This window comes from Fundulus heteroclitus, chromosome 2 (assembly GCF_011125445.2).
Source record: "Fundulus heteroclitus isolate FHET01 chromosome 2, MU-UCD_Fhet_4.1, whole genome shotgun sequence".
Taxonomy (NCBI): domain Eukaryota; kingdom Metazoa; phylum Chordata; class Actinopteri; order Cyprinodontiformes; family Fundulidae; genus Fundulus; species Fundulus heteroclitus.
Window position 1 is genome coordinate 8,967,367 of NC_046362.1, and position 18,606 is coordinate 8,985,972.

General features: G+C 38.6%; 2 protein-coding genes and 1 non-coding gene across 3 annotated transcripts; all 3 read right to left on the reverse strand.

Annotated features, from left to right (window-relative positions):
* Window positions 1–673: 673 nt before the first annotated feature.
* LOC105929523 (interferon-induced transmembrane protein 5) lies at window positions 674–5,151 on the reverse strand. Its single transcript, XM_012867349.3, has 2 exons — window positions 4,763–5,151; window positions 674–2,632 (listed from the first exon to the last, which is right to left on the reverse strand). Exons 1-2 carry the CDS (start codon window positions 4,967–4,969, stop codon window positions 2,411–2,413), a joined length of 429 nt encoding a protein of 142 aa, XP_012722803.1. The 5' UTR covers window positions 4,970–5,151; the 3' UTR covers window positions 674–2,410.
* Window positions 5,152–9,451: 4,300 nt separating this feature from the next.
* On the reverse strand, window positions 9,452–9,523 carry trnam-cau. Its single transcript has one exon. It is a non-coding gene; the product is annotated as a tRNA-Met (tRNA).
* A 934-nt stretch (window positions 9,524–10,457) lies between these two features.
* LOC105929546 (collectin-12) lies at window positions 10,458–17,041 on the reverse strand. The gene is made up of 7 exons (XM_021319169.2): window positions 16,857–17,041; window positions 16,372–16,511; window positions 13,734–13,874; window positions 13,391–13,558; window positions 13,037–13,126; window positions 12,495–12,557; window positions 10,458–10,943 (listed from the first exon to the last, which is right to left on the reverse strand). The coding sequence occupies exons 2-7, from the start codon at window positions 16,493–16,495 to the stop codon at window positions 10,561–10,563; spliced, it is 969 nt and encodes a 322-aa protein (XP_021174844.2). The 5' UTR covers window positions 16,496–16,511; window positions 16,857–17,041; the 3' UTR covers window positions 10,458–10,560.
* Between the last annotated feature and the right edge of the window lie 1,565 nt (window positions 17,042–18,606).

Below are 18,606 nucleotides of genomic sequence, written 5' to 3' on the forward strand. Positions count from 1 at the left end.
TCACTTCATGTCTTACTGTGAATCCCACAGCACTTCGCTGTAGCAAACAGCTCCTGAAAAGAGCAGGAGGAAGTGTGCAACCCCTCCCACTGTAAGGCTCAATCCTATCCTGTAATTTCCCTCAGACATCTGTAAGCATTTCTCTCCGACCGCAGAAGGAAAATAGAAAGCTAGAAACCCTGGGCTGTGATTTGGGCAGATATAAATAAAGGAGAAGCTACTAATGTGGAGGAAGTCACCAGGAGCAAAAGGCTCAAGTCACCAGACACGAGTGGCACGAGGACAACCTGGGGCCTCTCATAGATTTAACATGGGGGCAGTGTCTGAATTGCAAATTAGCTGTCTGGCGGTGTTGCAGGAAGAAAACAACGATGCATGTTACGATACAGTCTTTATCATATACCACATTAGCAGAAATAATTAAATCTTTTGATAAATCCAGAAGGTTTTATTTGTTCTTCTAAATGTAATTTCTTTTGTAAATTTCCCTAAAAAATGTAAACCTCGATCATTAACTTTCCAAATCTGGAAACCTCTAATTTTAGTTTTTCTGTTTTCTTGTTTTATGGAAATAACAGTAAACTGTGAGACAGAGGCTTTATTTTAAGAGAGACCAATGGGTCTGACCACTCAGCGAACGACAAGGAGAGCCTGGAGAGTCTTTTCTGAAATATTTCACATTCAGCACGAGTAATTTTTTATTTTGTTGAACCCAGAGCAGAATGACTCGATTTGGACCATATCCCAGTCCACTGCAGGCCTCCACATTTGGTCTTCTGTAGTGGTCTGTAGCGGTCCTGGGCGGTTCCGTTTTACATCTGAAGGTCATGTATAACACAGTTCCCAGAACTGGATGTTGTATATAGAAATGCCAGAGGGCCAAACACACAGCTGGGAGCAGACCCACCCCAGAGTCAGGCAATGGAAACCCAAAATGATCACTTTAAAGTTGGGTGTAGGTGCAGCAGCAAGAACCACAGGAGCCATTCAAAGGAACACCTCTGAACGCTTGATCTCATTGGCTGAGTGGTGATGGAAAATGACATATACTCTAAGGAGATCTCAAGATCCATTTATATCTCTTTTCTTCTCAGCAAAAAAACTGTGTCCATACAGAGTCTGGTTTAGTTATTTTATAGATTGACAAAAGGCAATACAACAGAAAAATACCTAAAACGACAATAAAACCTAAGAAAATACATTAATAATGGCAAAAAGAGGTTTATAAAGTAATTCAAGAAATTCAGAAAGATGAAAATAATTCACTGTCCATTGTAAAGCGGCTTCTCATCACTTTGGCCTTCAAATTTTGGCTCCACGGTTGTTCGTTATTTCTGTTCTCGATCTTATCTATCTTGACCAAAGACAGGTCCAACAATCAATCATATTTATTTCACATAAATACAATAAATAATTAAAATAAAGCAGAAGAGCTGGATCTCCTGGCTGACCTTGATTCAGCCTTTTAACAAAAAGGTTTACACTTGTTTTTTAGACTCTGTGCTGGAGATCAGCGACTGTTTTGTGGAACAGACGTGATATTGCAGTGAGTTTGTAGAAAAGTGAGGAAACTGTCAGAGTAACAAGCAGAATGATAACAACTCCTCTGACCAAAGAAGCATTCTGAAACATCTACTACTGAAAATGTTTATATGTGTGGGATATAGCATTATATTTGTGGATTTTACACGTTAACTCTTGTGGCTGCTTTCTCAGCCGAACAGTGTCCCAATGCTAAAACCGCGCTGGTTGAGGCTGCTGCTGTACCAGCCGAGCCAAATCAGCTGAAGGAAGGCCAGTAGACTTCCACAAACTTAACAACGGTCTCTTGCATAAGTGTAGACAATATCTGCTAAGATAGTGTCATGTCCCACAGTTATGCACATTTTCAGCTAGAGTTTTACATTTTTAAAGCAAGCTAAAATGACGTTGTTTGCTGGTAGCTGTTAGCTAGCTAAGGATTCATTTCATTTTTCAGCAATCTCACTGTGACGTCACGTCATTTATCTTCAGGCAATTGTAATAACTTTAATGAACCTCACTTCCAAAAAATGCAAACTGTCTTTTTAATGTTTCCATATATTCCTATTTTTTTGTCTTTCGGGTCATTTCATCCTTTGGTTCGCAACGTAAAATGTCAGCATGCTCTATAGGTTTTGTCAATTACACTTTTGATATTAGAAACCGCCCAGATTGAAAGTTATGTTTTTGAGGCTGCTTCAAAATTTTGCTTGAATTTGCCTTGGAGCCGTGTGATTGTCTAATTTTTGGCAGAGGGTCGATAATGATCCCAAAAATAAATGACGTTTGTGAGCAGAAGTTTTAACACCTCTGTCTTCATGTAGAGAAGAGCTGGAAGCTATCGTGTCTGTCATCATCTTCTGGATCCAATCAGAGGTTTTGCCTTCGTCTACCAGCTGAACAGCTTCAGGAAGTTTTGGAACCCGTCCTCTCCCAGGAAGTCGAAGGAACCCTGGGAAGAGCCGAGGTGGACAAGCAGGAGGACGATCAGGACAATGGCCAGCAGAGGAATCAGCAGGTTCCAGCCGGCTGCCAGGATGTTGTACCATTTGGCCTTGTCCGAGCACTCCTGGGCCAGCTGCAGGTTGCCGAGAGTCTTCTGGTCCCGTGCCTACAGAAACAAACTATAGTACTGAGTTCCTTTCAAAACACTCACATTTTTTTTTCACATTTTGCCAAATGACAACCAAAAACTTAAATGTATAATAATATGATTTTGTGTGACAGAAACGACACAAATTAGTAGGAAAATATGCTTTTTTAATTTGTTTTCACTCAACTGAAAATCTGAAAGCTATGGTGTGTTTACATATTCAGCCTCCCTGGGCCAAGACCTAGTAGAACAATTGCAACACTCCTCAAGCTCAGTCAGTTTTCAACTCTTGCCAGAGACTCTGACCTGGACTTAAGTCTGGACTCTGGACCGCTCTCACACTTGAAAATACTTTGATCTAAACCGTTCCATCGCGACTCTGGCTGTATATTTATGTGGTTGTGCAGCGGGAAGGTGAACCTCCACCTTAGTCTCAAGCTTTTTGCAGCCTTTTGCTGAATATCCTTCTTTCAGGATTGTCATGGGCTCATCTTCTGTGACCCAGCTAAAGGAGAGCACTCCCACAGCACAATGTTTCCACCACTAATCTCAAAGTGGAGGTGATCAGGGTTATGTGTAGTGGTAAATTTCTGTGCTTCGCATGAATTCCAAAAAGTTTAATCTTGGTCCTATCTGACCAGAGCATCTTCTTCCACATATTTGCCGTGTCCCCTACATGGCATTCTGTGTTCTGTTCTTTCAAGCAGTAGTGTGTTTGGCTCTCTTCTAAAAGCTAAAAAACCATGGAGTGTATGACTACCAGCTGTTCTGAGAGCAGATCCTCCCAAGTGAGCCATGGTTCTCTGCAGCTCCTCCAGAGAGTGGGGTATTATTCAATAACCTAACTCTAACTAACCGGTCTGGTGTGTCCCATGGGGCTCTGGGTTCGCTGATGTTCTCTCACTAATGTCTGGGGCCTTCACAGAGCAGCTGGCTTCACACTGGGATCAGCTCGTGAGTATTCTCTGGTTACTAATTAAATGGCTTTTGAAGGAAACTAGTTGCGATGGTTTTTATTTAGGGGTAACAGAGTTAAGGGAGATGAACACAAAGGCACAGTACACCTTTATGATTTTTTTTGACACAAAGTTGGAAAACCATTTACCATTTTCCTTCTACTTGACAGTTACGCACTACTTTGAGTTGGCCCATTTCAATATGACAAAATGTGAAAAACAAAAGCAGAGAATAACACAAGCTTAATGCGTTGAAGATGTTGTGTTTCCTGTGTTAGGAAGAGAGGACATATGGGAAGGCGGTGAAGTGCTGTGTCACTCAATCTCTCTACAAGCGCTCTCTAATTTCTTGACAGTACTCGCCTATTAGGAAGATGCCAATTATGCCGTTTTTAACTCCCCACTTTGAGAGTCCTTGCCTTTAATTTCAGTGCTGAGCCAATCACGAGCCTACGATTCAAAACTATGCAGACAGAAATAAAGGAGGTAAATGAAGGGCTTCACACACCCTTTTGTGGTAAGGTTTGCAGGATTTTTTTTTTTTAAGTCAGGTACAGGAATCTTAGTCCCACTCTGAACATGGTTTCCGCCAGTAAAACATCTACCCGAATGGTGTTCAAGTCTTCTACATTCCTAAAAACAAAATGGTGCTTGAGGTTGGCAAAGAGAGGATTGCCACATCCTGCTGGCCTTTATTTTTTTTTATACCACTAGACAGACTTTATTTCTCAGCGCAGCATTTGGAACATAATGCCATCTTATTGAATACCTCAAAATTTGTCCCACTGCACTTGTTCAATTTAAAGAAGTAAGACAAGGAATATAGGATTGTTCTTCTCCAGAACCTAAACGTCACAATTGCCAAACTGTTCTTCGTAAAAATGCCTATTCCCCCACGATTGGTTTTTCACTCACAGCTCCAACCAGTGCACGGTTTTAAGTTTTATTCTCATTTGTTAATAAAGTTATTTCTGATCAAATATGAAAGGAAATGGTGATTTAGAGCAAGTTTGTATTGACAAATGAAAGAGTGGCTGTTGAATTGGTTTTTTTTTTTTTGTTTGTTATTTTTACTCTGCAACCCATTTTAAACCATCTTATTTCAACGTCTTATAATAATGGTTCAACGCTCAAACTTACAAAGGAACAATTCATTAGAAATAAGACAAAAAAAAAAAAGACCCGGACTCACCTTGATGGAGTAGATGAGCGCCATGAAGCCCAAGCAGCAGAAGTTGACATAAAAGGTGTTGCACAGCGACCATAGCAGATAGTCCCGAGGAGGGTTCTTCCCCGTGTTGCCCATGTTCACCACGGTGGAGCCAGCCGGCTTGCGGGCGGACTTGCAGTTTGTGAGTGGGGTGCAATCAGAAGGAAAGTTGTAGGAATGATTATCCATGGTAAATGTTGAAGATCTCTGGTTGTGACTGAACGGTATTTGGACCGGCCCCTTGTGGATGTCGAATCCTTCTTTTGAAAGTGGTCTCCTCCTGTTTGGGAGGCTTTTAAAGGCCCATGAAAAGGGAGGTGGCTGGGAGAAGATGTATGGGCAGGGTCCTTTAATACACAGCAGGTCTGTCATTATGTGGCCAGGCCCAAAGGAGACTGAAATAGAGACAGAGAGAGAAGAAAGAGAACAACTTCATGCGAGAGCAGTGCACAGTCCTCCATTAGATGGTCCCTAATTTCAGTTTTCTAGGTGTCGTTTTTTTTTTCCGGAGCTGCTGTGTGTAGGAACAGGATGGTGGTAGAAATACTCAGGAGACAGTCGATAAGCTAAAAGTAAATAGAGCAGCAACCAGGTAGTCAAAAATATCGCTGTTTGTTCGGCCGTTGTCTTTCCTCTGTTTAACTGGAATATTGTATTGAACATGTGCATTTTTAGCTGATTATGCCATAGTATCAATTCATAATTGTGCTGTATTTTTCCCTGTCTGATAACTTCAGTCTCTGGTGCTCTACAAATTAACTTTAAATTAGCTTTTATATTCATATTTCTTAATCTAGTGTTTAACTCCGGAGGATCCTGTGTATGTGTTTTAGCCACAGACACACTCAGATTTCCCTATTGTAGGATGATAAAGGTATTTCTTTACTATTCTATTCTATTCTATTCTATTCTATTCTATGTCAGAAAGATTTGTTTTTATATATACATATACATATATATATATATATATATATATATATATATATACATATATATATATATATATATATATATATATATATATATATATATTATATATATATATAAACAATTAATATCTTCAAATTCTGACATTTAACTATTATTCCATTAGTATTTGTTAAAATCACCTTTAATCTGTATGAAATAATTTAGGAATCATTCCACAAGCTTCTCACAATAAATGGTTCCAAGTTTCCCCTTTTTCCTCTAAATGTGATGATGATCATTAATTTTACCGACTGTAATGTGGCTTTTTATGGCTTTTATCTCGGCGTATGTAACCTTCTAAGTTCGAAGAAGGTAATAAATTCCTAATTGTTCTGGTATTAAGCAAATATAAATCTTTTTTGTAATCCTAGCTGCGGTAAGAAATAACAATTTAGATGGACATTTTGCATCCACCAGCAGCAAAGTGTAATGAATCTATACCACCAGCAGGGGGTGCTGGTAATGCTGCCACAGAGTGTAACATCTGCTGCTTTCCAAAGTGTACAGAGGGACGGCATCATAGACATAATATAAGAGGAGTAGACCCCGCATTGACTGTCGCTGCGCAGGAATTACGGCCGCCATCTTGGGGCGGTCGACCTGCTACCCAATCCTGCTGATTCAAGATGAACACACTAATGATGCCTCAGCACTGTGCGGCTAAGTTTTTGTTTAAATCGAGGGACTATCTACGTCAGGGCTCAAGGGATAACTTTTCACAAGTAAGATGAAATTATATTGTTTATATTTTTGAATAGAATGTGCGTTTTCTAATATTAGGTAGAGAGATACAGGTCTACACGTCAAAGTCTTTGTGATTTAGTCTCTCCAAAATTGCATAGTGCTCTGTGAAAGCATCAGAGCGTTGTTAGACATTAGTGAATAAACAGCCGTTCATTGCAGTTCTCAATTAGTTCAATATTCAACAAGTTACAGTTGAATAAAATTGATTCTGTGCCTGGTCAACACAATACACTGAGCTGAGCTGTCGACCGCCCCAAGATAGCGCCCCCAAATCCCGTCAACGCCCATAGGCGAAAGCGGGGTCTACCCTTATATTATGTCTATGGACAGCATTCCCTCCTGTATCGACTCTCTAGCTTCAATGTCAAGAAAATGTATATAAAAAAAAGAAAATGAAACACAGGTTTGAGGAAAAACAGGAACTGAATGCACTAGAAAATCAAAATAGACAAAACTAACCAACTATTGGCTATAGCCACTTCTCCTTGCAGGGTCGCTGGTGGAGCTGGTGTCTATCTCCAGCAGTCATTGGGCAAGAGGCGAGGTACACCCTGAACAGGTCAGTCCATCACAGGGGAACACAGAGACACACAGGACAGATAACCATGCACACACTTTGGAGAGAACAATTAACGTAACCTAAAAGCCAAAGTACCCAAACAGAATCCACACATGCACAGGGAGAATATATAAACTCAATGCAGAAAGAGCCAGGACCTTCTTGCTGCAAGGCAACAGTGCCACTGTGTAGCCCTACACCAAACTAAGAAACCATAAAAACAAATATGGATGATCATATTTTTGCTTCCACTTTAATCTCTGCATTGCTCCTGGATGCAACCACATGGTCAAAGAGTCTGTTATAAATTCAATAGCTTTTTAAAACCCAAACAAAAAGCTCCCCTTACAAGCTGTTACCAGATAAAACACTTTTTTGTAACCTTATAATCTCGATCCTTGTAATATATATGCCTATATATACATACATATATATATATATATATATATATATATATATATATATATATATATATATATATATATATATGGAATTGTATATATATATATATATATATATATATATATATATATATATATATATATATATACAATTCCATATGATTTGGCGTTTTGCTGCATGTACAATAGCCTCTTAAAGACTTTAAATATGGATGGAATCTCTCCTGCGGTCTCCTTTGGTTGGGGGTTTTGTTGAAATCTTTGTCATGAGTTGGAGAGAAAAAGTTTAAAAGGTGTGACAAGAGAGTTTAGACGCTGTGGCTGGGTCACTGCAGGCCTGCGTGCTTGTCAAAATCAAACCAAAGGTCATGTTACAGAGCCAACATGGTTTTCTTGAAATAACACTTTCAGTTCAGTGATTTCATCACGCCTTTGTTCCTTATGTGAGTGATGTTCAGACCACTCGGATTTGAATGCAAGGAATGCTTTTTCATCTAGCTTTTGGGTAAGAGATGAGGTCACTTGTAGAGGAACTTTTTCATGACCGTTAATGGTTACCAAAAGGTGAGATTCAGTTCCTAAAGGTGTTATGTTTGTGCATATTTTATCTGTGAGGTAAAAACAAGTCCTTGCAATGTGTAGTACAACCAAATCTCATAAGCCAATATTTCTTAAAATAGACAACGAACAAGAACTGGTTACAAGTCGAGTATTTGTCAGTAGTGTTCAAAATAACAGCAGTCCAATACCACCAATCAGAACAACGTCTGCTTTGGGTAGCAATCACGTGACAAATAGTTTACTATAGTAGAGTAATGTAGTTGGGTATGGAGAGCCAACAGTCTCAACGTGCTTCTGTGCAATCAAATCATTTATTGCAGAGGGTGTGTTTAGTGAGGCGTTCCACCAGTGAGGTTATTCAGTCTGCGACAGAAAAACGGTGTCAAATAGGTGGCCCATATTTAAGGATGAAGGGAACAAATGTTGCACCTGCTGGTTAAAGGTTGTTGTTTTTTCTCTAAATCTTGAAAATTTTTAGAATATAGTTAATCAAAGATGTGGAAACAATAGACTGCTCAGCTTAAATGATCTCTAATGGTTTATAAAACCAGAAAGATGTGGAGGAAAACTGAAAACTGCTATTCAAATGGATCAAAGACAAACAAAAGTGGCAAAGACTCGACCAACGATCAGCTCGTGAAAATACCGAAGGAGGTCATGATGCCTTATGCTGAAGAGGACATGCTCTTAAACTGGGTGTGTCAACAAGACAACATCTCAAAACACACAAGCGAGCAGCACCTTTGGCCCAGACCAAAACGATTATCAAGATCATGCTCACGTCGTTGTTATAGAGTGGCCATAACTGGCGGTCTTGGTCTCCACTACTGCCATTACATTTTCAGGTCTTTTTTTGAGAATTTTTTTCCATAAACCTGATTTTTCCCAAGTTAGAAATTGTCTCGCTTGACATCAGGATGCATTTAAAAATGACCTTATTACCGCATGACATTGCTTTTTCAGAGGCGTCAATGATCAGAAGATTGCTCAGTTGATGAAACCAAGCATGCGGGTCTTTGTATTATTTTCAAATAAGCAATGAAAGCCCATATCAATAATGTTGCCATGTGAAGTTGAAATATATTCGTCCTTTACAATGGTGTTGTTACTAGGACCGCCAGCAGAGGGAGTCATCTTCTTGTTTTTCTTTCGGTCATTTCCTTTATCGTTTTCTTTTCTGTGTAACACAAGCTGTGGTTGTGGTTGCGACATTATCTAGATAAACTGTTCAAGTGGGACGTCATTTCCCCTTGGGTTCTGGGACATATTTTTTTCAAGCAGCGTTTCAGTTGTTATCTACATATTGCCTTAAAAATAGGTCTACCTTGGTCATTTGGACCAATAGGAAAAATATGACAACCTTTTGTCTGTTGGAATATCAACCATTTTGTATTCATATAAGTGATTATCAAAAAGGAGAAAAAAAAAAAAAAACCATAGCAGAGGATGGTTTCGATCCATCGACCTCTGGGTTATGGGCCCAGCACGCTTCCGCTGCGCCACTCTGCTACGCCAACGCCGTTCACCAGAGAGGGGTCAAAACCGGTTTTCAATCTGGATATTCGATGGACTTTTCCTCGAGATTGAGCGGGGACTGACCAACTCAACTCCAAGCAATCGAACAGTTTGCTGAGGAAGAAAGCAGTATTAGTGAAAGGTTGGAGAGGCTGTCTATTGCTCTCTCACAACGCATCAAACCCAAGGAAGAACCCCACTGAATCTGTACAAACACATTTAATGCAGGCGTGATTAGTGTACTATTTCACATTGCTTTGTTGATTTGACATGCTTTTTAGGTAAAGTGTCTTTGAGTTTTTAGAAAAGTGCTTTTAAAAAAAATGTATTATTATTATTATTATTATTATTATTATTATTATTATTATTAATCCATCCATTTTCTTACTCGCTTTTATCACTCATGGGGTCGCCAGCATTTGCATGGGTGAGAAGCAGGGTACGCCCTGGAAAGGTCGCCAGTCTGTCAGAGGGCTTATTATTATTATTATTATTATTATTATTATTATTATTAGTAGTAGTAGTAGTAGTAGTAGTAGTAGTAGTAGTATTAGCAGTGTATATAAACAACACTGAAATCACCAAAATACCTATAGGGCATTTCTCAAATGACGTCACATTTTCCTGGAGACAGGCTGTTTTTCCGGCTGGTCAGACAGGAAGAGTGCAAATGACAATGGCAACAACTGCAACACTAATGATTTTGGAAGATGACCACGCCCAGGAGCGTAATTCACAACGTGCTTCAATCGAGAAACCCAGCAAAGAACAGCTTAAACATTGGTTGAAATGTAGAGAGCTCAACATGAGCGGAAATAAAGCAGTATTAGAAAGGTAGGAGAGGCATGCATAAAGTGTGTGTGTGTGTGTTTGTGTGTGTGGGTGTGTTGGTCATCAATAAAAGCCATTGAGATCTAATTGTGTAGACTTTATTTGACGACATTAACTATATCAATTAATCAATCAATATTTATTAGACAGATTGTTTAACATTTTCTGTTTCTACCACAACTAAAAAATAACACAACCATTTAGATCTGACAAACAATAAAAGCATTCAGGTAACATTCCTTATTCACTTTCCAGAGGCTCTTCTCTGACACCACAGTGCAACCTGTATCCTTGATGGATGCATCTGGCTGCCCTGCTTCCCATTTGGTAAAGGTCAGAGGTTGGTTGTTGACATCAAGAGTAAAATTTCCAGGCGCTTTTTCCTTTTTGACAGCAATCCAGACTTCTTTGTATACATCCCCAAACACCTCAGTCAGTACATTGTTTTCCTCTTCGTTCTCTGGTAGAGCCAAATTTAATCCTTGTTGTGAGCAGAAACCCACTGCTTTCTCGAACGACCGCCTCTCCTCGTTGGACACAAAATATTTCTGACCAACCTTTCGGACGAAGCTGTAGTTTATAGCTAAAGACAAAAAAACAGCACACAAATTACAAACTGACTGTAAAGTAGAAACACAGCTGATTAAAGTTAGAAGAATTTGCATTACATGCTGCCTAGTACATTGACGCACATTCTGCTGAGTGTATACAGTTTCCATGTATATATCCTTTTGCTTCTTATTTTACTGTATTCTTATTTTTTGTCTGCACCATCAATACCAAGTCAAATTCTTTGTAAGTGCAAACCTCAGGGGCGTAGGTAGGTTTTAAAATGTGAGGGGGGCAAATAAGATAGAAAAGGTATTATAGCCAAATGGCGAGCGGAGTGAACCAAAAAATCTTTTTGGTCCATAGGCAAGGAAAAGTGAAATGCACCCCCATTTAACATGTTTAATAAGCATGCTGATTAAAGAAGCAATCAGTAAATCTACATCTATATCAGCACTTTAGGCTTAAGAGTTATTTTTTGAGGCACATCATTATCTTCTCAACATTTAGGTGGTATTTACCAAACAACGAACTACCCGAAGAGGCATAGGCAACCACAGGTCATTAAACTTAAGGTTGTGCATAAAATGTAAAAAACGACCAGAAAGGTAACATTATCAGCAGCATTGAAGAAACCTTTAATGTTTTGTGACATAAAAACTGGAGTACAGATAAATGGTCTGCAAAATGGTTAATACTAAACTACAGCGAACAGCTATATCAACATTGTTAAGGAGACGACCTGGTTAGTCAAATTTGCCAAAAAACCCAGAGATGACGGTTATTCTTGCTGGCAAAGTCTATGGCTACTTTTTTCAAATCAAGTTCATCTGTCAAGTCTTTATGGGCTGTGTCGTAGCTGTGTCTAACAGCTGCTACAGCTGCTAATGCACGGCGAACTGCCGTCGGCTCTCCGCTTATCCACGTCACAGGATGTGATGTCAGGCGGCCATTACTGCCCATATTTGGGCAGTAATGGCCGCCCCCATACACAGTGATCCAGACGACAATATATGTTTTTTTTTTTCTTATTGATTAAAACTAAATTCATTAAATAACCATGAACGTATTAGTTTTAGGTATAGATAATGATAACCCGGATTTTTCCTTGTTGACCGGACTTCCCCTTTAAAGTTACTGATATTTGATTTCAGAGTAAAATGGTTTTGACATAATAAATGTGCAATTATTGATAATAAAAATAATATAACTTACTACCCTGGGAATCGTTGGGTTCTTGTAAAAATTCAGCTTATCCTAGGTCTTGGTTTAAAACTTGTCTTCTTTGTCTTAATGGTTTTAAAGGAAGTGACTATAGCGCATGAGTCAAGAGGTCATTAAGTGGGCAGACTCATAAAAGTTGGATACCGAGAAGATGCCCACACATGTTACTTATTAACTAGGTCCCAGTAAACAGTACATAGTCATACAAGATGTAAACAATTTACACATATTAAGAGTAGTTTTAGTAGTTTTGGCTACAAACAATCCATACAATGTTTTTAACCATCACAATAAGTACTGTACTAATGAAATCAACCCTGCTCAAAAACGTTTTACAGTAGATCCTAATCGTGTTACTTACCCAGCTCAAGCTTGATCAGGCGATCCTGTATGGCCTTGATGTCAGGACAGCTACAGCTAACCCCTGAATTTAAAAAACTGATTTTAGTAAAAAAAAAAATTAGACTTATGAAGATGATCAGGTTCCCTGAGAAATAAAAACTGTATTTCTAGCTTAGTGAGAGGGATTTTTTTTTTTTACAATTAGATTTTCACCAATGGGGCATATCATTATGACCAATGGCAGGTGAAGTAAATTATGTCTCAGGTCTGTTTCTCATATCAATCGCTTGACGTTGTGATATCTTTTTTTTCCACAGATATTTTGATTTATCTCGGTAATAAGTCCCATCATGTCTTTGTGGTTGAAAGGCCTTCTTTCTTTCAGCCCAATCTTTAGCTACCTGCATAGAGTCTCCATTAGATTTAAGTTGAGACTTTGGTTGAAAAGATAAAAGATTATTTAAAATCTAAATCTTGCAGGTTTAGTTTGGGGCTTAATTATGTAGATGTTGTTCATCGTATTTCATTTATAAAAGCGGATCACAAAACAAAAAAACAAACCTGGCTCTCCAGGTGGTCCTTGTGGACCAGCTGGGCCTGTTATTCCGGGTGGTCCTTGCAGTCCTGGGGGCCCAACCCGTCCCGGTGGTCCTGGTAATGGAGAACAGAAATAAAAAAAGCAAAAATAACAACCAAAAGATTTATAGCCTACAAGCAATGTGAGATTTTTTTATTTTATTTAATTTTTTTGCATCGCCTCATTAGACCGGGGCCTCTCGGGCTGAAGCCCCTGATGTTTTAAGACCCCTAGAATATCACTGAGTACTGAACATTGCTGCTAAATGTTAAAAAAACACAGAAAAAAAACAGTTCATGACAGAGGAAATATAAAAACTGTCTTGGCATTTACAGTACCTATTACAGATATTCCAGGTGCTCCTGGTGGCCCTGCCGGTCCTCTCGGTCCATCTTTTCCAGGTCTCCCTTGAGGTCCCTGAGGTCCAGATGCTCCTGGTCGTCCTGATGGTCCTGCTGGACCTTGTAATCCACGTGGCCCTTGGCTGCCAGGTTTTCCCTCTGGCCCTGAATAAAAATAAAGAGTAGTAATATAAAGAAAAACATGACGGATCTTAACAACAATATTAATGTTTAAAGAAGAACATTTGGGGTGCATTAAAAAACACAAATGCATAATTCTAATAAACAGTTCATTCGCTGGTTTGAAATTAAAAGATGTCACCAGAAAAACGAGACATGCCTGGGAGAGATTGTCCAGGTTCTCCTTGTTTTCCTGCTGGTCCTTGAGGCCCTATTGGACCAGCTGGTCCTCTTGCTCCAGGTTGGCCTTGTGGTCCAGGTAGTCCATCGTGTCCAGGAAATCCAGTCAGTCCTTGTGGACCTGGATACAATAAAAGTGTGTTTGTGTGTGTGTGTGTGTGTGGGGGGGGGGGGGGGGGGCACATAACACAAAACCCCAGAAACAAATGTAACACTTTTTATCTGAGAAGTTGGAACAACAGAGCTTATAATGTTATTTTTAACGCCTGAGCTGTAGTGCACCCATTATTTCTAAACTGGTATTTTTATGCTCCTTTGAAGAAGTATCTGTTCAAATTATAAGTTGCACAAAAGCAGGAATATAGCACTGCCACGCCAGGAAGTTAATATAACTTAAAGAACTAAGTGCAGAGGAAAATGATCATATGCATAGGTCATTTTGTTTTCAGGAATAGTACAGGTCACCTTTTCTTATAATTTATGATATTCTCTGACAATATATTAGAATATATTACAAAATCGCCCATTACATAATAATAAAAAAAAAATCATTATTTTCTTTACAAACAACTTGATTTCCATGTGGATAAGAAATGTGACTTAAGAAAAAAACTGAGCCAAATATCCACAGTTGTTGGTTGGTGTCCACAGGTCAAAAGGCCGTACTGTCTGATTTCATTATTTTAATTTTTGTATTTGTCCACTGTTTCTCTATTTAAAATATTGTTTTCTGCATGTTGCTTTGGTACGGGAAATGTATACATGTGTGTGACGTATTGAGGGGAAATTATTTTATTTATCGATCCATGTTTTTTTGGATTTGTATTTCCGGTCTTGATTTCTCTAGAAACAGTTTAGCTATGTGAAAGCATTGGGTTTTAAAAGATTAAAATCCGATTCGTAACTGATATGCATTTTTTTCTCAAGCTGAATTAGTGTTTAAATTATTAACCCATACATATTGTAAAACTCTGTATATAATACATAAAATGGATAAAAAGAACAATAAATAAAATGATTTACCTTTTTCTTTTTAGAAAGCAGAGACCTTTTTTGCTCTTAGGGACAAATGTGTTAAGATTTTGAAGAGCCTTTTAAGGGTAAAGGAGTCAAATAACTTGTACTACCAATGAGGGACTGTAAAAGCCATAGTTTCTTCTGCCACTCCCACATACATGTGACCTAGAGCGGTGTTCTAGGTAACATAGTCGAGTTTTTGTGAAAGGCAGCCCGTAAGGAGCATCGATACACGGCAAGTGCTGTATATTGACCTGAGAAATCCATTTATACATCTCAAACTAAGCTAATACCTGGCTCAAAACTTACACATGCTGTTTTAAGCAATTAAAATGTCAAGCAATGAATGTGTCTGAGAGTGACAACATGTGTGTGACAGAAAGGGGAAAGAAAAAGAAGGCAATTAGTGGAACTGGGAGTTGGAAGATTTATTGAACTCTGATTGGCTGTGGTCGTTCAGGGCCATGTGTATCACCGCACAGTACAGCGTTAGCACTCCAACTTAGCAGCTTTGTTGCTCTCTTTGGCAACTTTTCAGACCCCTTTAGAGGATTTTGTTCTCCATAAAAAGCGAAAAGTGACAAATCTAGTGACTTCTTTTGTGTTATTGCCGACTTAGGCGATTTCACGAGACAGAACCAAATCCCGCTGCAGGTTCTGTTTTGAGGAAGCAGCAAGTACGGCCATGAGCCCCTCCCCACTACTTCAAGCGCTGTCTCAGAGAGACAGTTGCTTCATCCTGCAAACCCCGCCTGCATTCAGAGCAGCAATAGCGGGCAAATTGAACACACGTGCGCAAAGCTGCCAGTGACCCGACCGTGAAAAACAAAGTGGGATATAAATATAATGTAAGCCTTGTTATGTAGGGTTTTTTTTCCCTCTGAAACTGAAACACTAAAATAATTCCCTGAATTTGATTCATACACAGCTTCAGTCACTTATTCCCCCCGTTTACTGTGGGTGCCTCCGATAAGTGTTCATTTAGTAAATTTTGATTTACGCTGTGGGGATTCAGGCATGCATTAAAATTCAGACATAATTTAATAGAGAGAAGAGAATGTGTGTGAGAGGAAAACATGTGATAGCTGAGCAAAAGTATGCAGGAGAATGCATGCTCTGTATGTTTGAGGAGTATGTGTGTATTTAAGAGGAGAATGAATGCGTGTGAGAGGGAAAATACATGTGTCAGAAGAATACATGTTTGTGAGAGATGTAAATATGTGGGTTATATATGAGGGTTATATCACAAGTTTCAAATTTATATTTTTTTTTCAAATCAAGTTATGGTGTAGATTAGACATTCATTGGTAGAGATCAGGGGGAAATATGGAAAATGTTAGTAATTTTATGACGTTGTGTCATGTACCATGTTACCAAATATGTCTGGAGAATTTCCTGACTCATCCCTTCATGGAAAGCACCTCCCCGTGAAATGTGGAAGATGGAGTTTCTGTTCACCTTTTCCCGCAGGCTCAATGCCGTCCTATCAATCTGACCTCACTTTTGTTTGTCTAAATGTCTGTAGTTTCTGAATATGTTCACAAATTTACCAGAACATCTTTTACAGGTATGAGGAATTCAAGGAAGGTATTGTCTTTTACCTGGGGGTCCGGGTGGCCCTGGTACCGGAATTCTGTTGCAATACGGAGAGTAAAGGCACGGATGCTGACAGTAGCCGACGTCCGCCATCAACAAACTGATGCCAAATAAGATAGGCAGCCTCATGTTGTAAGGGTAGAACCTAAATTTAGATAAGTCATGCTTTACATTTAATGTGCATCAAAATATGTGCATCAAAATATACACTTTATAGTTCTGTGTTATTATTAGCAACTAAGAAAAAAAAAGCCTAAGTCGTTTGATATTATTGACAATGAAGCATGTCTCACACTAATCAATTTTGGATTTTACTAAGAGCCCAGTTGTGCTGTGAATTCATTCATATTGTTTTAATATCTGAAGCTGAAAATCTGAATCTGGTTTACTTTTTTTGGAATAATATACAGTGTAACAGCAGTTCTCTGAAAATATTATAATCAGTATAATTCTAGTTACCGCAAACAGAAATCCACATAAAGGAACTTACTGTATGAAAGAGAAGCGATATGCTGGATATGCTGCCTTTCCCCTCTTCCAAAGAACAATGACTAAGATAAAGTTGTCTTCGTACAAAAGGGAAACTCTCAGAGGGAAACCACAGTGACGTTTTCATTCTGTGGGACCTTTTCTATCTTTATGAATCTGGTTTTGATTTATGATGTAATTTTGTTCTATTTGCGCTTTCTACTATTCAGCAGGACAGCACTCTAGTTACACATGCTCTACTGTAGCATATACTAGCTTGTTTTAATAAAATTACAACAGTGCTTTTGTACAAAAAAATGTTATAACTAGAATGCTTTTACATCTAAGTAGGTATGTTCATAGACATCACAAAGAGTAGACCCCACATGGACTGCTAATGCCTATGGGTGTTGAGGAGATTTGGGGCCGTCATCTTGAAATATTCACCAGCTCTGCTCAGTGTAACATTTAGCTGTCAACACTTTTAGTCAAGCAAAACTTGCAGAATACTTAATGGATTTTCAATTTTTTTTTATCACAAACTTTAAACGTACAGCTATCATATATACATGTATAAAGATACATTGTTCACTGTATTTAAATATTTAAGTGTAGTTAACTGTAATATAATATTCTTTTTTCGTTTTCCCCCCAGTGTCCTGTCTAACAATGTGGCAATAGGAATTGATGTCTCAATGCCAGATAGAGCTCGACAGATTTTGCTTTTACAAGTGGAGCGAACAGCTTTCGCCATAGTGCTCTACTTGATTTATGCTTGTAAATAGCTTTATTGTGATACAAAACTTTTTTCTCACATAATAATCAGATTACTAGAAATGACAACATGTCAATCTAAGATGTATAGGCCGTTTTGTGGTTCACACATGTCCTGGTACAGCCCTCATGTGTCTAGGTGACAGCACTTACATTTACTTGCCAAGTCTATCTCTGATAAAAAAAAAAGTGTTGCAGTATCCTGATTAACGGTCACCTCATAGATATCTTTGAGCAGAAAACCATTATATTGTGGTGTTTACAGCTGGGGTTTATTCCTCACACTAGACTGCCCCCGGAATGTTCAAACTCAGTGGCGGCTGGTGCTAAAAAAACTGAGGGGGGCGCACACAAACAAACAAATGAAAAACAAACAAAACAAATCTTAAAAAATATCACTATTTGAACATGAATTTTGCCCTCCTTTCCTTCTGGCCAGCAAATTTCTCAATTATATTCTTGTTAAAGTCAGTCATCTCTGTGACTAGTTTTTTCTCCATTGACAACATGGCCAATGCATTCAGCCTGTCCTGAGTCATTGAGTTTCTCAGAAAAGTCTTGATTCTTTTCAGAGTTGAAAAGCACCTTTCAGCTTCTGCTGATGAGGTGGTGATGAGGATCTTCAAGAGCATGACAGTTTCTTCAAAGACTTTGTCTAGATTGTTTTCCTGATTTTAATAACATTTGCTGCCATTTTTTAAGGCTGTGTTATGAAATGTGTTACAGCATTTTTGTGGGACAAGATTATACAAAATTCAGTAACCAAATGTTTTATTCCCCATTATCCATAAACTTCAGTACAACTTAAATAAAATATCTTGCTGACAAACATTACATCAACATACCTACACAGCATAGACACAACTAAAGGTATTTCTAACTACAAAGCACATCTTCCTAATATATTAAATAACATTACTATAAACCAGTGTAACAGTGATTTTCCACAACAACTCACCTCTGCAGCAATCCTTTCATGGTCTTCTACACTGAGTATC

Bases quoted from the DNA above. Each gene is read 5' to 3' on its own strand.
- LOC105929523 (XM_012867349.3), bottom strand. From the start codon at position 4,969: ATGGATAATCATTCCTACAACTTTCCTTCTGATTGCACCCCACTCACA. The intron at 2,633-4,762 runs GTGAGTCCGGGT...TTGTTTCTGTAG, and splicing joins CGCTCATCTACTCCATCAAG to GCACGGGACCAGAAGACTCT.
- LOC105929546 (XM_021319169.2), bottom strand. From the start codon at position 16,495: ATGAGGCTGCCTATCTTATTTGGCATCAGTTTGTTGATGGCGGACGTC. The intron at 13,559-13,733 runs GCATGTCTCGTT...ATTTTTATTCAG, and splicing joins ACCTGGACAATCTCTCCCAG to GGCCAGAGGGAAAACCTGGC. The intron at 12,558-13,036 runs GTTTGTTTTTTT...TTTTAAATTCAG, and splicing joins AGGACCACCTGGAGAGCCAG to GGGTTAGCTGTAGCTGTCCT.